General features: G+C 37.8%; 1 protein-coding gene across 11 annotated transcripts in view; it reads right to left on the bottom strand.

Annotated features, from left to right (window-relative positions):
• The window catches only part of SLC9A9 (solute carrier family 9 member A9), a 599624-nt gene that overhangs the window by 484671 nt on the left and 100414 nt on the right, over positions 1–14539 (bottom strand). For 2 of the 11 annotated variants that reach the window (XM_015237955.3, XM_006202777.4), the window contains exon 1: positions 8425–8765. The exons of 7 other annotated variants lie outside the window; for them this stretch is intronic. In XM_015237955.3, the coding sequence (XP_015093441.2) occupies positions 8425–8451 (27 nt within the window). In that variant the 5' untranslated portion in view covers positions 8452–8765. Of the gene's footprint in view, positions 1–8424; positions 8768–14539 lie in introns of those variants that run through there. 2 more of the 11 variants (XM_072958701.1, XM_072958707.1) reach the window with 1 other exon arrangement.

Here is a 14539-nt window from a genome sequence, read left to right on the forward strand (position 1 = left end):
GCTCTGTCTTGGAGCAGAGGAAACAGTGTTTGGAGACAATTATCTAAAGAGAGAACTGAGATACAGTGGGGACATGGAAAGGATGTTAACATCAGAATTAGTTTATATTTATGTGAAAAAAGAATTTAGCAGAGGAACTTGAGTTGAGGAATTTCAAGATAACAGGAATAAAATAAAGCCCAAGGAAGCGTATCCTTGACCACTTTTAAGACTTTTTACAGTGGGAGACTCTGTAAGGCAAGGAATCTAAAATGTAATTTCAGTCACTCAGATTCAAAAAACATGAACTAGGGATTCAAGTGTGGAAATAAAGAAGGAAAGAGTGTAATTAAATATTGTAAGGAAGCCAAACCAGTGGACACCATTTAACTGTCTGTAAGATAGTATTCACAAATATTAGAGATTAAGTGGCAACTCCACAATTTTTAACTGTTTACATGATATTAATCCACCTCCACCATCTTACCAAAGCGTTTGTCAGAACACTGATTTAGAGAGATGACATGGGTTTGAGTTTCAAATGTTACATGCATTCCCTAACACTTTCCTTTAGCAGTTTAGTTTTACACTGAGATTAGTCAGATATAGAACAGAAAGTAAAAATATACAATGCCTTCTGGTTATTTAGGGCTTTTGTTTTTTCTCTGCCCTCCCACAACCTTCCAAATTCAAAGAACTAAAGGAATGTGTGAGTGTTGCTAAAAGGGACACAATTTATTGCTTTGTGCTATCAACTTGGTTTGAAGAAAAGTGCCTCATAAGGATTTCAGAACTGCTCTGGAGCATCTGCCAGCAAGAGTATCCCATGATATTCCAAGGTGGAAAGTGGTCCATGAAGCTGGTCCACCTTGGGATGCCTCATCCAAAGTTCTATCTTTGGACAGGTTAGAGTCATGGGAAATAACAAAGAGTCTCAACCATGAGATTGTCCACTACGGTAGGTTGTCCAATGTGGACTCCTATCCTTCGGGCATCCCAGACAACACATGCATGCACACTATATACACAAACACACAACACACACATTTCACAGCACTCTGGGATTCTTAACACAGAACTATAGGAAACTTTTCTCTAGAAACTATTTCAGCCACCAGCTTATATTTAGCTAATACCCTTAGGAAGCTTACAGAAGAAATATAGAGATAGAGATATCTGACTAGAAACATACTGACTAAAACGAAATGATTCTTACTTATAATATTTACACAAAGCAGACTTTTTTTCCTCAGACCAGAGGTGGAAATGTCACAAAGTACTATAGATAGTGAAAGAGGAAGGGCCTCTCCGATACATGAAGGTTGTCTCCCAAACTCCTTCTTCATCACAGGAGGGTAATGGAGTGAGAAAGAAAAAAGACAGAAGAAAACAAAGGAGACAAAACTAGGAACTGCATGTTCAGTTTCATTTTCCTGGTGAAGTAGTTCTCCTACTTTAGTGCATCAGAACCCTCTGGAAGGTTTGTTAAATCACTGCTTTGTTGGACTCCACCCCAAGTTTCTGACTTAGTAGGTCTGGGTTGGGGCCTACATCTTTGCATTTCCAACAAGTTTTCAGGCGATACTGGTGTTGCTGGTCCTGGGACTTCACTGTGAGAAGCACTGCCCTGGAAGACAAAGGTTCCTACCAATATGAGTGCCACCACGGTCATAGAACTGTCAAAATCCATGCCATCTCAGGCTCATGCACACAGGATTTATTGAGCTTGGAGAGCCCAGAGCATAATTAATGCTTTTATTTTCAGTCTCTTCCAAAAATTCAATTCCATTAAACTAACATACGATGAAAGACTATTTTGCATGTTCCACATCATTTACAATAACTTCCCCACCCATTCTGACAACCACAGGCATTTAAAACCAGAATGGCCACAGACTTACAACATCACCTTTCCTGATGCCGGGGCAGGTGTTTCCGGGTCAGCCTCATCACTCTCCGTGGGAAATTTCAACCCAGCTGCTTGGCATGTATGTACTTTCACAATATTGCTCCCACTGTCTTTCCCATTCTGGGCTTTTTGCTATAGACAGGATAACATTTCTGAGGCTCCAAGGTAAACAGAAAACTTAACTACCTCACCTCCCTTCCCCAAGGTCTCCCCACTCCTGACTTCATGGGAGAGTTACATACCAACAGCACACTTTAATGAGAGGGCCACTGTGGCCAAAATCTGAGAGCACTAACTTTCAAAAATGCTGTTCTTGACAATTATTGTGTGCAGCCTTGGCCAAAGTTGTTGAGTTTCTGTTTCCTTATATACAAACTGAAGATCCTTATGCCTATTTTGCATGGATATGGTGATTAGCAATGAAGGTTAGTATGTAGTGAGATCTCTGAATCTCTATCTTTCTTCTATAAACTTTCTGAGATACTATCACTGGGCACAGAGTAGACATTTAGTAAATAACAGCAATTCTTCCAGGGCTAAATGTGTGATATAGGTGAAAGAACATGAGTTTTATGGTCTTTGGTTTGAAGGTCAGCCCAGCAAGTCACTTTATGTCTCTGAGTGTTGCTTTGATTATCTGTAACATAAAAATGATAATACCTCCCCCACTGAAACACACACATGCACACACAAACACACCCTTGTCTGTGATACACAGTGACCTCATGGAGCCAAACTTGCCAAGGTCTGAGTCCAGCTGTGGCATCTAGTCGATCTGTGACATTAAGCAAGTTACTTTATTTTTAATTTCTCAGTTTTTCCATCTAAAAAAAATTGTTATTGTGAGGATTAAATGAGCTAATATATGTAAAGTACTTATGAAAGCAAAGTTCATACTGTAAATGCTATTTGTGTTAGTGATTTTTATTAGATATTTGTTAAATTCCTTTTTATTATGTTATTTTGATATAATAAATGCTTAAGAAATGTTAGTTTGTCATGTCCCCACGTGCCTAGTCATGTAATTTTAATTCAAGTTAGACTATATATAATATCTAAATAAATAGTTTAAATCATAAATTCATTTTCTTGATGTGCATGCTCATTAGCCTTCAAGACCTGAGAGGGGATCCTTTGAGGCAACACAGTGGTTTGCTCTAAGGGCTTCCTCTATAGCTTCTTAGGGATTCAAAGCACAGCAGAATATATAGCAGGTTACTCTCTTAAAATTAACTTTTAAAAACTTACATAGAGCAATATACCTTCAATTTTCCCACTTTTCAGCCTTTCTTTGGCTAACATTTTATAGCATGGAAAACGTTGCCATGATCTCTGAAAATCAATCTTTTTTCACTGAAAAGGAAAACAAGTTTAGTTCATTAGGCTCTTAACCTTAATTACCTTTCCTACAGATCTCTTCAAATTAAACCAGAGCCACTCTGATCTTCATATGATATGCATACACAAACCCCCAAATTCATAGTCAGCCCTCACTGTTCTGATGGTATAACTTTCTCTCCTTGCCTTTCTAACAGGAATTCAACAGCATTTACTTAGCACTCAATACACAATCAGAGCAGGACTGGAAGAACTAAGAATCATAAAATAACACTAACCGAGATCCCATCTGGGAGAAAGACTTAGATGTCATTTAAGGCTGGTAGGGTTCTGGGAAGAAAACTATTGGTTTGGGTTCGAGTGGCTGAGAGATGCCTGGTTACTAAAGTCAGTCTTGACCTGAATTTTGAAGGGCTTTTGTAGCTGGAAGGAAGGTTATTGATACATATTTCATTTCTTCCTCATTTTAGATGAAAAAAGTAAGGCTAGAGGTTAAGTCATTTGCCCAAAGTCATGCATTTAGCGACTGGGAAAGAAAAAAAAAAAAAGGGAAATCATAAGGATTTAAAAACCAAATCCCCAAGAGAGTATCCAATGCTTTCTCCATAAAGCATGCCACATTTGGATAAGTAAAAAGCCTCAGAAGGGCCTTCCAGGCAGGGAGAAGGGTGTGAAGTAGCAGTCAACATCTCCTATTGGCCTGGCAGTCAAGCAGCTGGACTAGAGCAGAGTAAAATGGATCAGTAGGGAAGAGCCACACCATGTCCAACAACCCAATTTTATCCTGAGGAACCTCCAAGCAGTGCTAGGATAAAATTAATGTCTTATGATTTTTCAAGAGAGATAGCTTTTAAAACCTTGGTGATCGACTATGTAACTATATTTTCTTTAAATCTTGAAAAATACGCTGTTGAGTGAACTCAATTGGCCCTATTAAACTGCTAAGTATGTTATTAGAGGAGCAGATAGAGTTTAACAGTTTAATATAATATAGTTTAATGAATTCAAAATCTAAACTCTGTGGCTTGAAATTTCCCTTCAGCCCACTAAATAGTGAGTGAGATTTCCATGTGTATTTAGAGACTGTCCTTTATATTTTAAGGCCATGAAATCAAAAGTAGAATTCTAAGAGGTTTAAATTGTTCTGTCCCTAAGCTCAGATCCCAACCCTCAAATGCATGGCATTATAAATGTCCTATAAAGTAAGGGAGCCCTCAGTGAGGAGTAATGGAATTGTTAATGCTATCAGGGAACAAGGAGCAATTTTTCTTTTATGAACAATGAGTAAGGGATGCATTGCCCTAAGTGAGCAGTGCAAAGTGCACCATCTGCTGTCAATCAATATTTTGACCATTAATAGTCTTTTAAGCTTTTAGTCCAATTTAAATGAATATCACTATGGGTTGTATTTTAAACCAGTTATGGATTCTAATCCTTTGATTTTGAAATAATAAGAGCTATAGGATGTCATGAGACACAATTACAAATTGCTGTTCCTGGTGAAGCAGAAATATTGTTAAAAAGCTGCCACTAATTTTTGCAAGTATCCTAGGACTCTTGATACCAGAAAAAAAGCTATTTTTCATGTAATAGATTATTTGTATTTGGAGTATCAGATTTATCTCCAGTAAACACAGAGTCAAACCAAATACCACACATGATTTTTCTTCACCTCTACAACCCTTCATAGGATATTTTAAGGTTAACAACTTGGAAATTGTTTCTAATAATAACTGTAAAAGAGTAGTTAAATGTTCTGTTTCATCACTTTTCCCCTCACTTTTCTTTAATTGCTTATTTCCTAAGCCCCTGCTCCCTGGAATTTTCAAATTGGATTTCCTGGTATACTGATAAAGTGCATCAACATCTATTGTGTCTTCTAAAGGATAACTGACACATGTCAATGGAATATGAACAGAAAGGCAGATGGCAGGCCGGGCTGAGGGATTACACGAAATCTGGTGCCTAAGAAAAATATTTCTGATTCTTGACACAGAGGAAAATGACACATTACACAAATAGTTTATGAGAGTAAGAGCAATAGTTCAGTAGGGGGACTGTTAGCCAAATTCATCGATAAGTATTAGATACAGGACCAAGAAATCTTAGAAGTTACTTCATTACAAGTGTATCTATCTGTAAAATGGAGATGACTGAGGTACAGTTTACTCTTCAATGGTCATCCCCTTTAAAACAAACAAACAAAACAAATCTTTAAAAAGCTCAAATTTTAACCACAGTTTTGTTTCTTTTCTTCTCCATTTATTATCATCATGCCCATGGCAGGACTCTCACAGAAGCATAGGTTCCATCCTCTGATAAGGAAGGGGTTTATATGGTCTTTCTCTGAAATTTCACTCTTTTGGACTTCCTGGAAAATAGAATCTATCTGACTTATCTTGAAAGCAAAAACAATATGAGGATGCATCTGGATCTCACAGATACATCCTCTCTGCAGGACAATCACTGAAAGAATTTATTTATTTTAAAATATATTCAGCACCTCTTAGTAGAGACAAAAGTTGAATCCCGGCTCAGCAGCTAACTAATTACATGACCTCACATCTCTAAGTCTTTATTTCCTCACCTGTAAAATGAAGATGGTGGACTTATGATCTCTAAGACCCCTTCCCAATATAAGAATTTCAACATTTATAGCTATTGGGAAATTCATTCACTTGGCATTTCCTTTCCTCTTACCTTTTAAAAAGGTTTATTAGACTGTCCCATCTTATTTCTCTGTTGTAGCTTCAGACTATTTTATTACATCACTGACAAAGTCCCTAATAAATATTTTAGATATAACATTTAGATCATCCCTTAAGAAGAAATATGAGATGTCACTAATGCCATCCATATGGACTATTTGCAGAGACTATCAGTGGCAGCTCTTCTAAGATGAACATGAACCTTATTAGACATATGGATGGATAAATCACATGGGTACTGCTATAAGTGGCTATGCAGTTTAGGGGAAGTTACTTCACTTCTTTGAGATTTAGTTTCTGCCTCTGTATAATGAGAGGGCTAGAAAAAATAACCTCTAAGATCCCATTTAATTCCAACAATTATAATTCTATGCCAAAAAATTAAATAACACTAAAATAAAAATCATTTCCTTGATTTATACAGTTCAAGATAACTCAAGGATACTAAAAATTCTAGTAATCAAATACTCATCACATATATGCATGTCTCCATAATTTTTATAATCTTTATATATTACATTGTTTCACAACTTGCTTTTAATAACATTCGTATAGAAAATTCATGAAAGAAGGACAGAACTTTAATCCCACACATAATAAACCTTAAGCCTAAAATGCCTTAAGAATAGCAATTTAGAGAAATGCTACCTCAACTATTGTTCAATGTGCTAATATTTTAGGACTTTAACCACAACTTAAAAGTATTTAATGGAGTTTTTGAGTATTAAAGATAATCTGGAATTTTTAATGGAGTTTTTGAGTATTAAAGATAATCTGGAATTTTTAAGGTTCAAAAGTAAAGTTACATTTATGTCTTATGAGCACAAAGTATGTCTGAATTTTAATAGGTCACCAAAACTTAATCAGAAGTTTAACAAAACAGTATCTCCATCATAAATAAGCTGAAATTGGTAAATCAGTCATAGTTCAATCAAATTCAAGGCTATGAAGAAATCTTTCCATTTAATAGAAGTTTGTAATTTTAAAACCTATGTTTTGCTAAACCATATATAGCCCTTTAATTAAATGCCAAGAATTACACTGTCTCTGGCTTCTCAAATTACTTCCCATATCCTCTTGATCAGTTATTAGTCAAGTCAGGAGCAAGAGCCTGGTCCATTGATGATGGACAAGGGCAATGACTGGCGCCTAGGGCTTTACATCTGATGGTGTCACTTCCCTTCTCTTTGACTATTTCTCTTTAAACAGATTGTGAGTTTCTCCCCTCAAATAAGAGTTTTGTTGTGTGCTTTAAGTCCCTCCATGCAAAGGAATTTAGCTCTGTGCTCTGAATGGATCAGCACGTCAGTCTCCTGACAAAAATTACACTGCTTAGCCTGAAACTTCTGCCTTCTAGCTCAAGTATCTCACAGTGGGATCCAGTTAAGGCATAGGATTTCTTATGGTCTCAAATCATGACTGTACATTGTTATCATCAGGACATCATATGGTTAGCATATAAAATGTGCATTGATCCTCTTCCCTGAACCTCAGGGGGTATAAAAGGCTTCAGGACTTCCAAAAATAAGGGAAGTGAAATACAAAAGTCTATCCTTTGCTATGAATTATAGCAATACCTCAGCTCTTTCCATTGTGTTCAAAGTTCCTATCCATTATCAGACTGAGATAAGAGTGGTAAAGTGAACTATTTCATCAATCAGGTCAGTTTTAAACCTACCGGTGTCTTCCATTTTACTTTAAAAGGTGAGAGTATAGCCTGGATAATCTCTGCCATATTTTATTAAACTTTCTGAAAGGCATGGCATGGTAAATTGTACAGAAAGAGCAACTGGGAGTTTAAAATGTAAAGTGCATTTCCACACCTTGTCCCTCTCTCCAAAAAAGAAGACACACAGCAAATAATACTAATAATGACAATTATTATTAATTAGAAAGTGTGAAATCAGGCTAAGAAATGAAGAGTACCGCATAAAGAAACTCTTGTGTATTATAAGAAAATAAAACATGTTCATGTAATTAAAACAGATTTGAACAAAATTATCCCAATAGGAGGGGTGGAATGCTTTTCTCCAAGTTTTCTTCTTAAAACTAGTTGATCTAAGAGGATTTACTCAATACATGTTTAAGTGATGCTACTTCTAGAACTTTATAATGCTCATCAGCCCCTCCTGTGAAAACAGGCTGCTCTTTGTGCCTGCAGAGCCATCACTTCCCAATATCTATCATTACAAAAACAAACAGCTAGCCTGGTTTGGCTCCTCACATGACAATGGACCCGAATCTGTCAACAGACTCTCATTATGTACCACGTAAGAACATGACTGTGACATTTACTCCTGTGACAAGGCAAATTTCGGCAGCTCATCTGTAAAGAGATGAGCATTCATTATGCTGCAGCACCTTTCATCAAGCTAATGACATTTCAATCAGCACATTTTCTCCAGTTTCGGTACTTTGCCATCTGAGCACAAGTCTCTAATTACGCCCAAGCAACAAGTTTCACATCAATCCTACAATTTCTTCACTCACCGTACACCATCGCTCCTCCAGTTTCATGCAAGAAGCGAAATCGATGATTTTTAAATAACCAGATTGTCAAAATGGTAAGGATGAGCAAAAAATTAAAGACAAGCAGCTCCACTGCTCCCTGATGTTGAAACTGATATTCATCCTTCTCTGACATGAGCCTTCGCTGTCTCTCCATTCTTCTGTCTTCTCAGGATTCCTTAGATTAAAAACCTGGATAAGAACTATTTTATCAAGGTTTGTCTAAGACGATCTGGCTGCCTGAGGATTTCGGGATAAACACTGCCACTTAAGTTGCTACTTCATGAGCATTCTGTCTTGGCTTAGTATTCAGATGGCTTCTAGTTACAACTTCCTGTTTCTCTCTTAAAGCAGCCCCGTCTCTTTTCAAACTCCAGAGTGTGGTTTCATCATCTACTCTTACTGTCTTTAAATGATTCATTCCATGAAATTTCTTTCATATTGTACAAGCCTGCAAGGAATCATTCTGAGATCTTGAGTCATGATCAATCTTTTCGAACAAGTCTTCTGAAGCTGCATAATTGGTGAATTGCAGATTAATAATAAAACAGATCACCTTACATCAGCAACACATTTTCTAAGTTCAAAAAGCCAATTCTGAATCATAACCTCAGTCACATGCGAGATTTTTCCTCCCCAACCAAAGCCTAGCAATGTGATGGGACTGACCTAAGATGATTTCAGGAGGTTTTTGTGTTTTATTTTTTTTTTTTTTGAGAAGCAAGAAATAATTTTGTATGTGGCTGTCTCTCTCTCTCTCTCTTTCTCTCTCTCTCTCCATCTCTCTCTCTCTCTCTCTCTCTCTCTCTCTCTGGCTTTATATAACTGGCAGTCACAAGAGCAGTATTTAAACTCTGAATCAATTGCTTTCCTTTTAACAAGAATAAATGAAAGCATAAGACAAAAAGAATTTTGTCCTCATCTCTGCAGCTGCACTGTTTTTATATGATGATTTAAAAAAGAAAGAAAGCTAAACACGTATCTTTGAAGTAAGAAACCATACAGCCATCCTCAGTAATGCCACATACGTGGATTTCTCTTTGTAAGCTCCTGTCCACGCGATCAGGACCCATAGAAATCTGCTACAGATCACAAACCTCCTCTGTCCTGTGGCAAAACAATGTGGTTCACTGAGGAACAGTCTGCCACCAACAGTGAAGTTTCCAGAATCCCAGGGCACAGACAGTGATGATTCTTCAGATCATCTTCCATTTGGCAGGTTGGTTCTGTTTGAATTAATATCTTTATGCTTTTTGAAAAAGTTCAAGACAATACTACCATCAGCTCTGCTGCTTTTTTAGTAATCATCTCGTATGCCCATACTTGACAGAACTGGTATTCACTTTAGACAGTGTAAGTGATTCATTGAGTAGGATGAGTCCAAATATATCCTCAAAGCATCTTGTCACCAAAAGCTGGAGGTTGAACATGCAATATATTGGGAGCTAACTAGCTCCTCAATAACAGTTGCACCCGCAGAGGAAGTCTGTCAACCACTTAATATAAAACTCTGCTGTTTCAGCTGCTTTGCCTTCTGCAACTTTTGAAGTTGATTTCCTGAGTTTAACTCAGTAAGGGGTATTTATGTGGGCTGCAGATGTTCTTTTAACATACTACCCTTTTTGGCAGGCATATCTGTGATGACTAATATTCAAACTGTTTTGAAATCTGTCAGATGATGCTTGCAAGCATTTCATGAAGCTTTGCTAGCAGGTTCTACCTTTACAATTTTGCAACCCCACAGGTTTAGTCTCGAGTCATGAGAGCTACAAGACAACCCAAATTCAAAACTTCGCAATTTCCTATTTTTTTTTTTCTTTTTAGTCACCATTTAATTACTTTGGTTTCCTTTCAATAATGATGATTATTCCATCTGGGCAGAATAAACTTTCTTTGGTTGTCTTATTATGACATCTAATTTCCCTCTCTTACTCGATGAAGCAACTCAGTGAGAGGATTAAAGGCCAATGGAATGTTTTGACTGGCTAATACATCGTTTTTTTTAAATCTTAAGCTTGATGTCAACATATTTTAAGAAGTATATTTCACATAAAAGATCATGGATATGGCTTCTCTAGAAAAAAATGTTAAGTTCTGGCACACTGGGCCCTCCTTCCCATGTGGCCACAATCTGTTAGGGCTGGGGGTGTTGCCTGTTTGCCACAAGTCCCATTCACCCCATTTCACTCATTCATGTTCCCTGTATGGCCTCTACAGTCACTTGAATAGGTGGCCCCTGGTTAATTCCAAGAATGGAATACATTCACTATTGCATTGTCCAATTCTGATACTGTTTAACATTAAGACAGAAAGCTGAGAGGAAAAGGGAGCTCAGGAAACTTCTCCAATTCTTGCATTCAGAAAAGTATTTCAATTTCTCCTATTTTGTGTTTTCTTCTCAGAATATCACTTTATATTCTTCTTTACCAATGAAAGTAAGAAAATGAAATAGAAACACATATTAATTTGGTATCTACATGTACCAGAAAATATGCTGGGAAATTTAATTTAGTTTAATGTAGTATTCATTAAAACCCTTCTACATGTGAGGGATTTAAGGCTCAGAGAGGGCTGGTAATCTATCCAAGGTTACACAGCCAGTAGGAGTTAAATTTATGTATAGGGTTTAATGGCCTTAAGATGGCATTTCATCTTAGGGTGATCAATTCATCTTGGCTTGTCAGAGACTGTCCTGGTTTTAGCACTGAAAGTCCTGTATCCCAGGAAACTTTTCAGTCACAAGCAAACCAGGACAACTGGCCACCCTAATAGCCAAGGTTCCCCCAACTTACAAATCCTGTACTGTCAAAAATGATTATTCTTTATAAGACTCCTGAGACCAGATATTCACACAAAGAAAAATATCAGTTAAAAATTAAGGCACTTTTATTAGCTGGTGACATAACCCTTAGCGCTAGGTCTCTGATGAATTTGGGATGAAACCCAAAACTTAAACACAAAGCCCAAAGGAGAATTCTTGATTGTCTCTTAATTCAGATCTTAACACCTGCTAGCTGACTGAGTCAAAGGCTCTTGCTGCAAGATACAACATGTAGGTGAGAGGAGGGAAGAAAAGAGAAAAGCAGGATGGCCCGGCTTATTGCAGTGAGTATGCCCTGCCTCAGCTTGCCCATCCAGCCCCATGGAAGGAAAGACCTGAAGGAAGAAGAATTCCACACCAGATAACCTTGTGTAGCACCGTAACCCCACCCTGTGAATGTGACCAGTTAGAACCCATAGACTGTGTTTCATGATCTAACCAACCTTTTGAGAGTTCCTTGTTCTTGGAGAAGATAGTGGAGACTGTGGGCTCAGAGAATTGAGAAGGGAAACTTCCCTAGGGTGAGGAGAGATGCTGAGGGTTCCTCTTCCCTGCTCCCTGGAGCCCCACCTTACCCAGTCTTAGCTCTCTCTCAACATTAGACTTAACAGAAAATACTGAAGTCAACACAGACCCTGGGTTAGAGGAAAATCCCATTGTCTCATTCACTCGGCCTCTCTCTGTATATTTATCCTTCTCTGAGACTAGTGAGGTGGGAGTTTCATATTTTGCCCACAAAGGTTCTAAAAGAGGACAGGACAGGACTGTAATTAAGTTTATGTGAAGGTCACACAATGCACTAAACCAAAGATTCACCACCTGTTCTATTTTCAAACTTGCCATAAATCCATTAGTTAAAGTAATTAACTGAGGCAACCATTAGACTGGGGTGACTTTGATGCCTTGGTCACTTATGCAAACAAACCAAACCTAAGCCAGAGTCAATGCGCTCAAATCTGAGAAAATAAAATTTAGGAACAACCAATCACAAATGGCCAACTAAGGTTTCCCAAATAAGGTGACCGCTTAAACTACAGCCCATCAAATAATGTCCTTGCTTTGTTTCCCAGTCTTTTCTATAAAAAACTTCTCTCCTAGCCCCTGTTGGTGGAGTGCCCCTAATCACTTTCAGTTTGGTGCTGCCATAGTTTGAATGGATGCATGCTCAAACTCTTGAAAATTTTAATGTGCTTCAATTTATCTTTTAACATATCTTAGCTTCCCTTACCCACCAAAAGTCACATGTTACCATAAAAATGCCCCTAATTTGAATATGAACCCCTCCCATCAGTAGATTCCCACAGAGAAATGAGAGTTTAAAAATTTCACAGAAAGTTAAATTTCATGATAAACATTTGGACAGTATTAAGTCCCAGAGAAATTCACTGCTTAATACCTGGTTTTTGTCTTTAGCCTCTGCAGATTCTGGGTGTATGGGACCAAGGACCTTGAACTTAGGACATAACCCCCAAGTCCATGTTCTTTCCACTGATCTCCATTATGGTGGCAAGGTGAAATAAAGGTCACTGAAAACTAATGAAAATGAGAGGACTTATATAATTTTATTAAACAACTCATATGAAGAAACTTGTGTGCATGAATGAGTATCACTTCCTTCTACCCACACAGTGTGTTCCAGCCATGCTCTGAGGAGGGAGAATGGGTACAGACCTGACTGTTTTCCCAGGTGAGGTCTTATCCCTGGATTGTTCATCCTTGAAGTGCAGGAATATATAATAAGGTCCCCTGACCCGTGCTGACCAGAGAAGAGGGAAATCCCCTAGTACTTGCACTGGATGCCACTTGCGGGACCAGCAAACACATACTGTATCCCACTTTTTATTTAAGCATTTCTCCACTGAAGAGTCCCAAAGCTGTGCAGAGCTGAAGGGAGGCAAATCTGGCATTGTGCCTGTGATCTAGCCACATCATCCCTATGCCATCAAAGGTCAATGGCCTCACAGCTAAAGTCTCAGAGTGAGGAGGGTCCCAGGTGAATATCTTGATGCCTAATTCTACTTCTTCTCTCCCTTTGTCCCTAGACTTCTATCTACAGCATATCACCCCTTTTCTTTTGGAGAGAGCACCTTTTTGTGAATTATACATGTCAATTATATCTCAGTTTAAAAAAAAAGTTAAGAAAAAAGAAATAACAAGGTTCAGTTTACTGGTCCCCTCTTTTGTCTTGAACATATTGAAAGGTCAACTGTGAGAAAAATGTCACTCATTGGTTTTTATTTTGTTCAGTCTCTATCAGCAATTCATAAGGCAGGGTAAGTGCAGACTGGCCACAGTGGCTGAAACCTCCCCCACAACCCAAGATGAAGGCTTCAGAGTTGTAAAGAAGTATGTGCTCTGGAGCCAAGGACAGGGAGGGCATGATGGAGAACTGCCACTCCAGGCTGCAGCATATTTTAATGCAAATTTACTACAATCAAAGACCTGAGAAAATTCATTTCTTTGATCTCCTAAGTGTCCACATCATAAAGTCACATTCTATAGTGAAAACGAATATGAAAAGGAATATATGTATGTATATGGATGACTGAAACGTTATGCTGTACACCAGAAATTGATGCAACATTATAAGCTGACTATACTTCAATTAAAAAGAAAAGGAAGGTACAGAGATTTCTCATATTCCGCTTGCCCACACACATACACAGCCTCCTCATTATCAACATCATTCATCAGAATGGTATATTTTTTACCAAGTATGAACCTTCGCTGACATATCATAATCACCCAAAGTCCATAATTTACCTTAAGGTTCATTCATGGTATTGTGCAGTCTATGGGTTTGGACAAAAGTATAATGGCATATATCCATCATTATAATATCAAACAGAATATTTTCAGGGCCCTAAAAATCTTCTGTGCTCTGCCTATTCATAATTTCCCCTCCCCACCCTCCTGCTCCTCGTTAGCAACCACTGACCTTTTTATTGTCTCCATAGTTTTCCCCTTTTCAGAATGTTGTATAGTTGGATCATACAGTATGTAGCCTTTTCAGATTGGCTTCTTTCACTTAGTAATATGCATTTAAGGTCCCTCCATGTCTTTTCATGACTTGATAGCTTATTTCCTTCTGGCACTGAAAAATATTCCATTGTCTAGATGTACCACAGTTTATTCATTCACCTACTGAAGGACATCTTGGTGCTTCCAAGTTTTGACAATTATGAATAAAAAATGCTCTAATCATCCATGTGCAGGTTTTCATGTGGACACAAGTTTTCAACTCCTTTGAATAAATACCAAGAAACAGGATTGCTG

Source organism: Vicugna pacos, chromosome 1, assembly GCF_048564905.1.
Source record: "Vicugna pacos chromosome 1, VicPac4, whole genome shotgun sequence".
In the NCBI taxonomy this organism is placed as follows: Eukaryota; Metazoa; Chordata; class Mammalia; order Artiodactyla; family Camelidae; genus Vicugna; species Vicugna pacos.